This window comes from Camelus bactrianus, chromosome 13 (assembly GCF_048773025.1).
Source record: "Camelus bactrianus isolate YW-2024 breed Bactrian camel chromosome 13, ASM4877302v1, whole genome shotgun sequence".
Taxonomy (NCBI): domain Eukaryota; kingdom Metazoa; phylum Chordata; class Mammalia; order Artiodactyla; family Camelidae; genus Camelus; species Camelus bactrianus.
Window position 1 is genome coordinate 15522719 of NC_133551.1, and position 13368 is coordinate 15536086.

A 13368-nucleotide genomic window follows, 5' to 3' on the forward strand; every position below is an offset into this window, starting at 1 on the left:
AAAGGTCATTTAATCTATTGATTTTTGAAATGAATAAACACTTTTTTCCCTCATTTGAATTGTTGTATTACATAGAGTAGCCTCTATGTAATAGGGCCCCTAAGGATCTTTATAAGGAATAGTTAAAGTATGAAAAATTAATTTAAATTTTAAATAATTAGGAAATACTACATGGTTCTTCTAAAGGCATAATTTAAATCTATATAATATTAGATTTTTAGATGCTATTTTTATTTTGCTTTATCAGTTTGAAAACTTACTAGGAACAGGTTCAGATTTTAAAATGAAATTGATTAGGCTGTACATTCTTTTTTTTTTTAAACTGGAGTTTTTGTTAACTTCAAAATAGTAGTTGAAGAAAGGTCTTTGAAAATCAATCTGATGTGTACGTGTGGAACAGAAAAATGTTTAAAAGAATGGAGAGACTGAAAGTGTAGTATTTTAGAGCGCAGACTCTGAAAGCCTGTGTGTAGCTTTGAGTCCTGGTTCTTCTATTCAGCAACTTTGTGATCTTAGACAAATCAGACATTTTGTGCGTAAGGTTCCTTATCTGGAGAGTGGGGTGCTAACGGTATCTTAACTCTTAGGGTTGTTATGAGAATTAAATGAGGATCTGCATATACTAAGTATTAAATTTTTCATACTTTGTCTAGCTCATTAGATGTTGGCTGGTATTATGTTAATAATAATTAGATATCAATAATTTAATAATAACAACATGAAGCTCCTTTTAATATTATTTTCACCACAGTTGTACCTTTTTTAATCTCCTGATAGTGTGGTTTTATGATGACTAATCTCTTGGTGGTATGGGCTATTAATTATTTGTACTTTTCTGAATTAAAAAAAAAACTTTTTATTGTAAACCTGAATAGTTTTGACATTCAGAAAAAAATAAAGCTATTTTTGTATGGAGAAAAATTAAAAAGCATTTTAATGCTTTACCCTTTATGAAAACAGAAAATAATAAGAAAACATATTTATATCTCTGTACTGTCCTTTACTATATTACAATTGCAAGGAGAGGCCCTAATTTAGCTTTTGAAGTTCTAGGGAATTTTTGCATTCAAATAATATAAGAAAGAAGATGTCTATACAGTATTAAAAATTATTTAGCTAGATTTATGATATTCAATATTCAGTTATTCCTGCTTGACTAGAGTTCATTCTATATAACCTTTGGTGATATGTTCTAATAGAATTTTAGAACAAGAAGGGGGCTCTTAGTTGCCAAAATTACATCCTTCTTATGTTTTTGACTTTTTTTTAACCAGCAATGCTATGTGATTAAATTTAGTTTTTAGAGGATTGTAAATATAGAGGAGTCATTCTTATAATAGGTAGGATTTCTAAATAAATATACCAAAATAGGAAATATGTTAAAGTAAATGTTTTAATATGCTAAAATGCACATTAAAATAGGAAGCTTTCCTAGTTTTTTTCTGATATCCACTGTTAACAGTTATATATACTCACTGAAGAATATTGTAGTGGGAGAGATTTTAAAAAGAACCTATATCACCCTTCCCCCAAAACCTTCAGAATAGAAAAACAGGTGGAGAGGGAGGTGCTTCTTTCCACTCTAAGCTGTGTGTAGATCTTGGCATTCTGCTTGAACATGGCCGTGGAGATTCACCCAAACTTAACTAGGTCTCCCTGTTGAGATGAGACAAGGAGGAATTTCTGTCCATGTGACAGTTTGTTAAGTTGGTGGGTTATAAAGTAGGAATAAAAGTTTAAGACCCTTAAATATAAAAACATATCACCTTATAATATCTTTTTTTTTCCCCCAAGGTCCTGGGATCCTAGCTGCTACAAATAAGACTGAATTGGGAGTTATAGAACCATCTCCAAGCCCTAGCTCTGTGAAGAAAGGGAGTTCAATTAATTGGTCTTTTCCAGATAAAATAAAATCTCCACGAACTGTGAGGAAACTTTCCATGAAAATGAAAAGGTTGCCAGAACTTAGCCGAAAACTGAGCGTTAAAGGAACCTTGAATTATGTAAACAGTCCAGATAATAGTCCTTCCTTGTCTAAATGTAACTGTCAAGAAATTCATCACGCAGTTATTCTGCCTTCTGGGAACACAACCACAGCTGCTAGGAGGAATGTTATAAGTCGGTACCATCTTGATACCAGTGTGTCTTCTCAGCACAGCTACCAGAAGATAACTTCTGTGAGTTCTAAGTATTCCTGCAAAGGTGGTTACCTCAGTGATGGAGATTCACCTGAACTTATAGCTAAATCTAGCAAACATGGATCTGAAAACAAGTTTGCAAGAGGAAAAGAAATAATTCCAAATAATTGCAGCAAGAATGAGATAGACATTGACGCTTTTAGACATTACAGCTTTTCTGATCAGCCCAAGTGCTCACAGTACATATCGGGGCTCATGAGCGTGCACTTCTATGGTGCTGAGGACTTAAAACCACCTCGCATAGATTCAAGAGATGTCTTCTGTGCAATTCAGGTCGATTCAGTAAACAAAGCCAGAACAGCTTTGCTTACGTGCCGGACAACATTTTTAGACATGGATCACACTTTCAACATAGAAATTGAAAACGCACAGCATTTGAAATTAGTAGTATTCAGTTGGGAGCCCACTCCAAGAAAAAACCGAGTGTGTTGCCATGGAACTGTTGTTCTTCCCACCTTATTCAGAGTGACAAAGACACATCAGTTGGCTGTCAAACTTGAACCCAGAGGTCTTATTTATGTGAAGGTGACTCTTTTGGAACAGTGGGAGAATTCACTTCATGGACTAGATGCAAATCGAGAACCAGAAATATTTGGCGTTGATATTCGAAAAGTTGTAGAGAAAGAAAACACAGGCTTGATGGTACCACTCCTGATTCAGAAATGTATTATGGAAATTGAAAAGAGAGGCTGTCAGGTATTATGTTATTGCCTCTTTGTCTATTTGATTAATTAGTTAAACTTATAATAAGTCTTGGGGGAAGGAGTTCAAGGTAAGGTAAAAAAAAAAAATCTAACTTAGACCTTTTCTCATTCCTCCTCTTTGTTTTTATTCCGTTAATGTTTAGGGTATAATTTATACCTTAACCTATGTTGTTAATGATTGAAAGCATGCTAGATGGTCCCATAATTTATGTTGTGATGCAGAGCTGCGTGGACCCATACCTAAAGATGAAGATTGCTTTACAATGGCATTCCTAGGAAAAGCCAGTGCGGATAACATAGGCAAAGACCAATTCATTTAAGGAATGTTTCTGCATGGTTTGACATTCCTTTGGTAGAAAGTTCCAACAGTGAATCTTGTAACCCTGTTTCACTCCTAAAATTAATGCCATGTTTCCTATTCTCCCTCGTTCCACTCTTTGGAAAGTATAAGCTTTGCATCTAAGGATAAGGAGAGGTCCTACTAATAAAAGCACATCTCACTCTCTTTTCCTTTTAATAAGAAGGTAAAAGCATCCATTAAAACAAACAAAAGACCTGGTGTTATTTGTAACGAGATATGTAAATGTTAACCAGTTGGTAGACTTTATCTTTCTTTGTTTTCATGACTACATGTAGACTATGACAATGAGAAATGGCATATAACTGACAATATTATTTTGAGGTACAAGTAATTATTATACTAATTCTTAGAATACAAAATAAGCTTAAAAATCATTACCTTCGGAAATATTTTGCTTTAGTGCTCTCAGAATATACAACATTGATTAAAAAACATTGAGGATAAATATCACAAAATCTGAAGTATGATTTCTTTATAAGTATGTAGAAATGAACTTAAAATAACCTATCTTGAACTTAACATGAAAACTGTAGAAACTGGATGAATTAGTGGAGTTTTGTATTAAGATGTAGGAGACTTGGATTCTGGTTTCTCCTACGTTATTGGCAGTGTGATGTTGAGCAAGTCACTTAATCCCTGTGGGTCTTACTTGTTTTTATTAACAAAAATAGACACAGTAGCTTCCTGCAGCTGAGAGATAGGACATTTGAATTTTTGAACCCCCTTCTCAGATATGTGATTCTGTCAAGTCGAGTTTATGTTGTCTGTATGGAAGAGAGGCTTTTAGTTCCCCATCCAACTTTTGGTCCAGTTACTTTTTTCTTAAGTTTCTCTGTTTTCCCTCCATTTTTTTCAGGCAGCATGTAGGGAGGTCAGAGATTAGGTAGACTTTAAAGCTAATCATTGCTTTCATTTTTTAAAAAAAAGCTAATTATTAAACAAACTTTTACAATTGTGTATTGAAATAAGTAACTCAAAGAGCACTGTACTTTTGCAGTCTATTTTCAGAAAATATTTTATAAAGAGCAAGTGTAAAAGACCGTTGTGACCGATTTAAAATGCCAAGAAAATATTTTTAGCAGCGCTTTTCATTTTTATACTTAAAGTTTAGGAAGAGTCATTTCAATAAAGAATTACTTCCTGTGAAATAAAAGGTAAATTTTGCAGTTGTGCATTTGGAACTATACTTTTTAAACACATTTTCTTGTTTTGCCTTTTTTGCGTCTTCCTGTTCCACCCCGACACACATACAGTAAGAAGCTAATTATGCCTGCATTTTTACAGACCAGCGTACTGCTTAAATTTTGTTTACCTTTTTAGTCAGTACTTATTCTTGTTTTTTTACCATAAAAATCAGATTTTGATGGTCATACAACAATAGTTTGTGGCATCTTCCAAATGCTTTGACGTCTGCTACCACTCATCTTTCTTCCAATGGGAAAAATTACTCTAGAAATCACACTTACGGTTCATCCAGTACAGATTCTCTCTCTAATAGAGGCGTCAAGCATGTACTTTAAGTGTTTGATTCAAGAAGTCAGCCTCTGAACTTAGGGCTATGTCCTAAATTATCCTTCCCTTGACATGTCTATATTAGATCTTCCTTCTTTTATTCACCTTTAAAAATATATGTGTGATTTCAGCTTTTGGGATAACACGTTCCATTAATGTATTACTTGCTGTTGAAGTATTGCTTTCTTCAACTTGTTCTAGGTTCATCTCTTTTTCAAGTTCAAGGCGATACATCCTATGGGATTTTGTGACATTTTATTGTGCTTACACCAGAAAGGCTGTATTCAAGTTAGTTTCTACTAATGTGGTAGCATTTCCTTTGACCTTGCTTAATGTTTTAGTTTCATTTTCTGGATCATCTCTGCTCTGCCTTTCCTCCTTGCGATGATGTGACCAGCATAGTGCATGCTGTTCTCAGTGTGAATTCACCATGAATGTGGATGGGTAGGAAATTGGAATTTTCTTCCCAGTGTAATCCTTGGTTTCCCATATTATGTTGATCCTTTGGAATGTATCAGCACCTTGAATTACCTTCTCTTAGAAATGGTGGTAGGTTCTTTATTACCTTTCATTAGTGCTTAATAGCTTGTCATCTCAAATATTTCGGGTAACTTTTCCCCGTATCCATTACTGCTACTTTTGAGACCTGCCTTCTGCAGTGTGTCCTGTCAGTTATTTAAGGACTCAGGAGAGTTCAGTGTCATCAGTAAACCTGGAAATTTCCTTTGTGTACATCTTCTAGATCATGTTAAACCCTTTAAAGTGGTCCCTAGTTCAAATCCTTGGGGGTCCCATTGTGTGTTTTTACTTCATTTCTGTCGTGAAATAATTTCTTTATCTATAACTTCCTTCAATTCAAGATGATTAAACTTCCTAAATAGTCTTTGATGTGGAAGTGTAGGTGGGTACAAGACACCAATTGTTTTTCCTAATTTTCTTAAAGGTTTACTCTTTTAAAAACTTCAATGGTTTAATCAGGCGTATTTTCTCTTTAAGATACTGTGTTGATTTCCTAGTGAATGTCTTAAGATTTAATATTTTAGAACCTGTATGAGCTAACAGTGTTTAAAAAACAGATTTTTTAATGTAGGTTGAGGAGGGGGTGGGTGGTATCTGTGCTTTTTATGTACATTTTGAACTAGAGGTTTTATTTTACCATTTATATATTATTTTAATTGAATTTCCTCCTTTGCTTTATAATTAATTTGATAAGTTAAAAAGAATCCTAGGTTTGCTCTTATTTCTTCCTGAAAAAAAAAATTTTTAAGATAAATTTATACAAATAGTATACTGGAAACTTACTTCAAAAATATACTTTTTTAAAATAAATAAACCAAGCTTTAGAGAGTTTAAGTAACTTGCGCAAATTCACTAAGCAGGGAGTGACTGAGTGGGGCTCATGAATCTAAAACCCTCGTTTAACCACTATGCTGTGTTTCTTCAGTCTAGTGCAAAAGATGTGAAAGGGCACACTCGTCGGGCGTGGAGATACTGGTTAAGCGTATAAAACTAAAGGGAAGAGATTGTATCTTTGCTTAAGATAGCCAGCACTACAGAAATCATAGTATATTGCTGGAATGTAAATGAAAGAATAGAACATGTTTTATTAATCTATATAACTATAATCAGTATAGTCTATGGTGAGATTTTCAAAAGCTGTGTTTGAGGTATTTTTAATGAAATGCCACCAGAACATATTTGATAACCAAGTTCATGTGATTTATACATACTGCACTATTGTATTTTCTGTTTATCCAATTTACCATAATGTGGCCATTGTTTCATTTCTAGGTGGTAGGCCTGTACCGATTGTGCGGTTCGGCAGCCGTCAAGAAAGAACTTCGAGAGGCTTTTGAGAGGGATAGCAAAGCCGTCGGTCTGTGTGAAAACCAGTACCCAGATATAAATGTGATAACAGGTAAAATTAGATTCTATTTTATGTACGCACTCTGGAAAGACTACATCTCCAGGAAGGAAAATTGAAATACTGTTTTGCAGTGTAAATTTAATTTGGTGGTGTTCTGAAATCTTACTTTCCTTCTGTCACAAACACGACTGCTATTTTCTGTGGGAAGGCACCAAGATACAGTCCCTCTCCTCAAACAGCCAACAAGTGTCGGGAGGAAGTAAGACTTACGTTACATCGTCTGTAGTCATAACAGAAGGAAAAGGGCACCCTGTCTTCATAGATGGATAAATGAAATGTCATCAAAGTTCAGTCTGACTGGAGCTTAGGTGATGTAAGGGGCATTGACTATCTGGGTAGAGAATTTAGGTTTATTTACTAGGCAGAGAGGATCCATCAAAGGTTTTTGAACAGAGGAGTGAAATCTTTAGGGGTAGCCTTCAGGAATATTTGTCTGGCAAGTCCATGAGATGGACTGAAATTAGAAGTTACAAGAGGAAGGAAAACCAGTTAGGAAGCCTCAGCGGTAGTCTCAGCAGAGAGGTACTGAGAGCCCTTTTGCAGCAGTGGCAACAGGAAGGAATTGAATTGGAAGGATATAAAGAAAGAGTGCCCAGACATACATAACTTTGACGCCTGGCTGATTGGGTACCATTAGCAGAAATAAGAAAGCTGAGAGGAAAGCTACTACTTCTGGTGGAGAAATGTAGGAAAAGATTATGAACTGTTTTTTTCAAACTTATATATTGAATTTGAGGTCCTCGTAGGAGACCTCAGTGGATGTGTCAAGCAAAGTTGAAAATTCTCATCTGCAGCTGAGGAGATGTGGTAGAATGTGATGGGTCTGTATTTACCCAAGTGACGAGTACACTCTCATGTCTAGCATTGGAAACACACTTCTGGCACCTCCTAGAGATGGAGGTGGAAAATGGCAATTTGATGGTCATTGGCACTAGTTATAATTAACGCCTTGCAACTGTCTATAAAGTTTGAAAAGACAAGAACTTTGAGGATCTGCAAACTTTGGAGGCAGGGAAAGAAAGAAGAAACAGCTAAAGGGATTGAGAGGAAAGGAGTCAGAAAGTTTGGGAAACAAGAGACCAACAGAGTTTTAAGGAAAGGTGTGGTGCAGTGCCATTCTGTGGAGAGATCATATATAAGATGAGAACAGAAAAAAGGCCTTTGAATTTGGCCATTAGAAGATTTTTCATAACTAATCGATACTCAGGGACTATTGGCTTATAATTCCATGTTTTTTTTTAATTGTTGTTTTACTTTTTCTTAGCAAAAGTTTCAAGCATATACAAAAGTAGAATGCTATTTTAACCTTTTTTATCCATCACCTGGCTTCCATAATCAACACATGACCAAATCTGTCTCATTTATACCCCTCATTTGATTCTCCCAAAACTTGGATTATTTTGAACCATATCTCAGATACCACATCCTTTCACTTGCAGATGCTTTTGTATGAATTTCCAGGTCATCTGTGCATTTTGATAGTCTTTCTTGTCTCTTTATCAACTACCATTTTTTTCCTTTCTGTAATAATAGTATTTATTTTTCTCTTCTAGTTTGCTTTCTTCTTTTACACACAATTAATTGCCTAGGTAAGAATTTGAGGAAGGTTCAATTTGCATATATTAAAGAGATTTTTATTGGTTGAAATCCTTAAAGCTAACTTTTAGGATTGAGGCTTTCCAAATAATTGAGATTCCCAGTCTCTGAACTCTGAACGACTGTATTTTCATAGGGTATTTAATATATATATTTTAGACAACTAAAACTTTGATTCCCCAGCATTTTAATTCTAAGAGAAAACAAAGCAAAGCACTTTTTCTTTCTTACAAGTTTTAGCAAACTGGGAACAATGGTTAGCTTTATTTTTATAAAGAAAGAAGACATAATTTCTATTTTAAAAGGGTCATTTCTATTTTAAAAAGTAGAATTTTTCCATTAGTAATATATAATTAACAAAATCAGCAAAGGATCCATTTTATGAATTCATTGAAGAGAAATTTTATAAATAGCAATTCTCAGGAAATTACACTTTATAACTAAATGAAAGGAGGTTTTTTCTTGGTTAAAGCCTTGTCTTAGAAATAAAAATTATGTCAAATTTTTAAAAAGATGAAGTGATGTGGTTTGAATTATTTGCTATAAGAGACGGTCCTTAGTTGGAAATTTGCAGCATATGCAGGAGATACGAATAATAGGCCAATGAGTGTTAGATTTACAGCAGCATTCTGTTCAAAATTAGAGAGTCTCCATAATTTAAGATTTGGGTATTCTTGGCCCTATTTTTTGTATATTCCATTTCAGTAAAGCTGTTTTTCAAAGGAATCTAGAGCTATTTTCTTTCTTGATAAAAAGCCAATGAAATGATTTAAGATTTGTTTGAGAAATATCATTGAAATTGCAATAAATTATACACAAGGGCTCATCATGGCTCAAAATAAAGAGTATTGGTGACTTGGGGAGTTGGCCAGTAATAGTGTTGCCTCATGTGTTTGTTCCACGTGAACTCACATTTTCAAGTAAACTTTGAAATATAATTAACAGTTCAGTAGGTCTCAAAAAAGAGATATTAAAGAAGTGAATGGTAGCGTTTACTCACAGTTTAGTGTGTTCTTAGTAGTGGGTTTGTCTGGAACACAGAATCAAATGCTCTAGACAAACCAGGTTTTTTTTTCAATGAGGTGCAAAATGTATGGTATCAAAATCTATTCATAGTACAAGAGAAGAAAATAGAAAATTCAAAATACTTATTATTCAGCGATTATTAGAAAAGAATAAGTCTCTTGAGGAGGAAAATTCAATTTGAACGCATCTGCCCACTGCAAAATAGACATTATGTGTCAATGCTGCGCAATGAGTATCTAAGCTCAGCACTTAAAAGTTCATTTGGCCGTGCCTTTTTCTGTTTTTTTTTCATTCTTTTTAAAAAAAATTATTTTATATTCCTTTTTCTTTTATTGTGGGGTTGGGGGTGGGGTTAATTAGGTATGTTTGTTTGTTTATTTGTTTTTAATGGAGGTACTGAGGATTGAACCTCCCCAGTTCACAACAGTCTCATGCATGCTAAGCACGCACTCTACCACCGGGCTATACCTCCTCCCCACCTTTTTCTGATTTTAATTCTACCTTAATTCTTTTGTTTTCCTTTGAAAGAAAACTTGATCAGAAATAAGCCAGAAATTATCTTTAAACCATTAATAATTTTCTTCATTTACATATTTACAAAGGTATATTAAACACGGCTTTTTCCCACCATGCATATTATATGTTCTCTGATCTCTGGCACATTAACCTCCAAGTTATTTCTGTTTTTCACGTGGATTGAGCATAAATGTCTAAATTGTATAAACACTAAGGAATGCAAAACATTGAGGAATGGCCATAGATTTAGAAACCAAAACATACTGAGGCAGTGTATGAGAGCCGTTTGAGAACAGACTACAGTAAGCAGTGAGTTCAGAACGAGTAACGTAGGATGCGGTAGATTAATGGATTTTAAAAATTAGTCTGTAGCACCAACCTCCGGAAATGTCAGTGATTCTATATTCAAATCTACCTCCTCTAATGTAGCTCTACTATCTATGTAAGTTTTACCTGAGAAAGAATGATTCTCACGGTTTTGTACTTGTAGTTTTCAATGTTCTGGTCCTAGTGAGTTAATCTTTCGTTATGGTGGATGCTGGTTGAGGATAAGGGCGCTGTCCCAGGAGACAGAGTCTCACTTGAAGAATACTAGATACTTTGCCGAGGCATTTGGACTACAGTGATGAGTAAGAGATTATCTCTGCCCTCAAGAACATTTGTCTAAAAGGGAAGACAGATGCAGACACAGCTTTTTATAATCTGTGAGGAGGAACACCTAACTTACCCTGGAAAAATGAAGGAAAGCTTCCTGGGAGAGAGGACTCCTCAGCTAACTTTTACAAGTTGAGCTGGACTTAGCGAGGCAAGTGTTGAGGAGAGTAATCTATTAGAAAAAACGGAGATGGGAAACCACCTGGCTTGCAGCACTTGTTAAAGAGGGTGAGTGGTAAGAGGTGGCTGGAATGCCCTCTCAGACTGGAAACCAGAACTGACAACGAGGATCGTCTGGAAACTGCAGAGTTAGAACGTGGTCATCTCCACCCACCCTCCCTCCCTCCCTCCCTCCCTGCCTTCCGTCCCTTCTTTCTTCTTTCTCTCACTTGGGTGAGTTTCCATGGAGTAGGTTTTATGACAGCACTTCCACATTAGAGGTGTCCAGGTAGCTAGGAGGGTGAACTAAGGTAAGGAGATGGTGATTTACCAACTTTTTGAGGTGAATATGTGTAATTCTATAATGATTGTCTTTTTCTTGTTATTCCTGCGTATTCCTGTGTGAAAAAAAAGCTTAAAAATTGTTCATTTGTGTTGCAGTGCTAAAGGGTAAATACTGAAAGATTATTTTTCTTTTTGTTTTTGTTTTTTTCCAAATCAAAACTGGAGTTTTAAACCTAAGACTCTGTATTCCTGGGATGCTAGCATGATGGTAGCAGTAAATCTCGGAGTGAGAATCCTACAGGAGAAAGGAGAGTCAGTGCATGGAAATGACCAGGGTCTACCTAATCACCCTTCTTTGTCTGGCAGTTAATGAGTTTATTTATTAAATGTTTATTGAACATGTACTATATGCCAGGCATTCTTCTAGGTACCAGGGACAAGTTAACAAATGAACAGTATCTCAGTTCTCATGGTGTATGCATTCCAGTGGGGGGAGAGGGTCCGTGATCAAGTCAATGAATAGTAAGGTACAGTAACTTACCCGCGACCAGCAGGGCGATGGGAACGATAATGATGCCTCCCGATGACCCCTGGTGATTCCTGCAGCGAGGGTGGTCAGAGAAGAAAGTTTCTCTGAGAAGTGCCTTTGGAGCTGAGATCTATATGATATGAAGTTAACCATTGGAAGATCTGGGACCAGAGTTTTAGGCAGAGAGAACAGGGTGAATTTTGTGATTGATAATAAAATATAGGTATTTCAAACCAGCCTCTGAGAGGTAGAAGTAGTTTCAGTGATTAGAATGCCTTTCTAAAAAAGAAACTGTGATGATACCTATGTCGCATCATGGGGATGAGCAGAATTTTCCTGTGTAAGTTGGTCCTTGGGCCTGAATGAAGGTGAGTGGCATATGGTTTCATAGTATCTAACTATTACAGGGCAGCTTAAGAGATGTAGCCAGAACCAGCTCTTTATTTACCTATAATTGCCTTTATTTTCTTCAAGTACATGATAAAAAATTTACTGTGTTGCATTAAATAAACTCCATCATAAATTTTCCCTAAGTCTCCTTTAAGTAGCTCCTGTATTATTAAAGATTGTCACCACAAACTTACTATCTTTAGGTTTTTATGTCCCCAGAGTGTTTGAAAAATGTTAAGAGGGCAAGATGGCTTAAGATGCTCCTATCACTAAGTTTCGGGGAAAAGGCCATATAGATAATTTCTAGGTTGATGAGTAGTTATATGGTCCATGTCAGAATGTAGTATAAATACCTCCTCTCTGTATCATTTTATAAAATCTTTTGATTATTTTACCTGTGAAGTTTGTCTGCTTGTAGAAAAGCAACTATAACTTTTACTTCACTGAACATAATGTACATTGAGCATACTTTAAATGCTTAATATTTGTTATAACAATTGTCCCTTATTTGCTCTCAAATTATAGTGAAGTAAGTAATCTTGAACTGGGATTCATTTAAAAGTCCATTTATATTAATGGTTGTTTAGTATATTAATTATATAAAGGATAATGGTATTTGAAATATATATTTCACTAAGTTACAAAGTTATCTTTTCTGGAGATCTTTTAGGTTTTTGTTTAACATAATTGCATTATAGGGCAAGTCTCAAACTAACAGGGCACATTGAGTTTTGTTAGAACTAACAAGTCTGGCTTTGTCAGGGAACAAGTATGAAACCTTTAAAAAAAAATTATGCCCTAAGGGCTTAATAGTGTATTTGGCAGCTGCAGAAAATTGCATTTTTACTTATTCTAATTGTCCTCTTAACACTGAATGTTGCTATTCACTGTAGGCAACTAATGATAGTAGTTATAAAGATCATGTGATGTAAGTTAGGGCATGGGAGTAAATTATTACTGCACACGTACTGTGTACAAAATGCCTTATCATTAACATCACTGTACGTCTAACACGTATTGGTCATTGTTATAGGCCAAGCACTTTATGTATGTTGTGTCTGTTTATAGATATCAAAGGAGGAGTTTGGTCAGTATTCTCTTGGTTCAACTGTTCTGTTTCCAGATTATTACCTTTTTACTGTTGAGTAGAAACTTGTGCTCTCTTAAGGAAAAAGGGTCTCTGGAGGCTTGTGGCACATTCTTGCACCACTTCTGCCTTTCCTATTTAATATCATCTGCAGAACTCTTGGGCATTCCCATTTGTTCAGTGAAGACTTTGATATCTCTCCTGTGGTTATATTTCCAGCTGAAGTCCTGCCATCATCCAGAATGATTCTGACGTACGGATGACCAACCCAGAACACTGTTCCTATGTAACCTAGCTATTGTTGGGTATCAGCTGATACCTTAACCTCTTTCTTGAAGCAGTCTTTCCTTGACTTCCTTGGCAGTGTATTTGCCAGTCCCCTGGCCCCCTCCCCTCTGTGCACTCCCACCTCTTCGTACCACTC

General features: G+C 35.5%; 1 protein-coding gene across 2 annotated transcripts in view; it reads left to right on the forward strand.

Annotated features, from left to right (window-relative positions):
• The window catches only part of SYDE2 (synapse defective Rho GTPase homolog 2), a 38348-nt gene that overhangs the window by 12944 nt on the left and 12036 nt on the right, over nucleotides 1–13368 (forward strand). For both annotated transcript variants that reach the window (XM_074376100.1, XM_074376101.1), the window contains exons 3-4: nucleotides 1795–2894; nucleotides 6567–6693. In XM_074376100.1, the coding sequence (XP_074232201.1) occupies nucleotides 1795–2894; nucleotides 6567–6693 (1227 nt within the window). The remainder of the gene's footprint in view (nucleotides 1–1794; nucleotides 2895–6566; nucleotides 6694–13368) is intronic.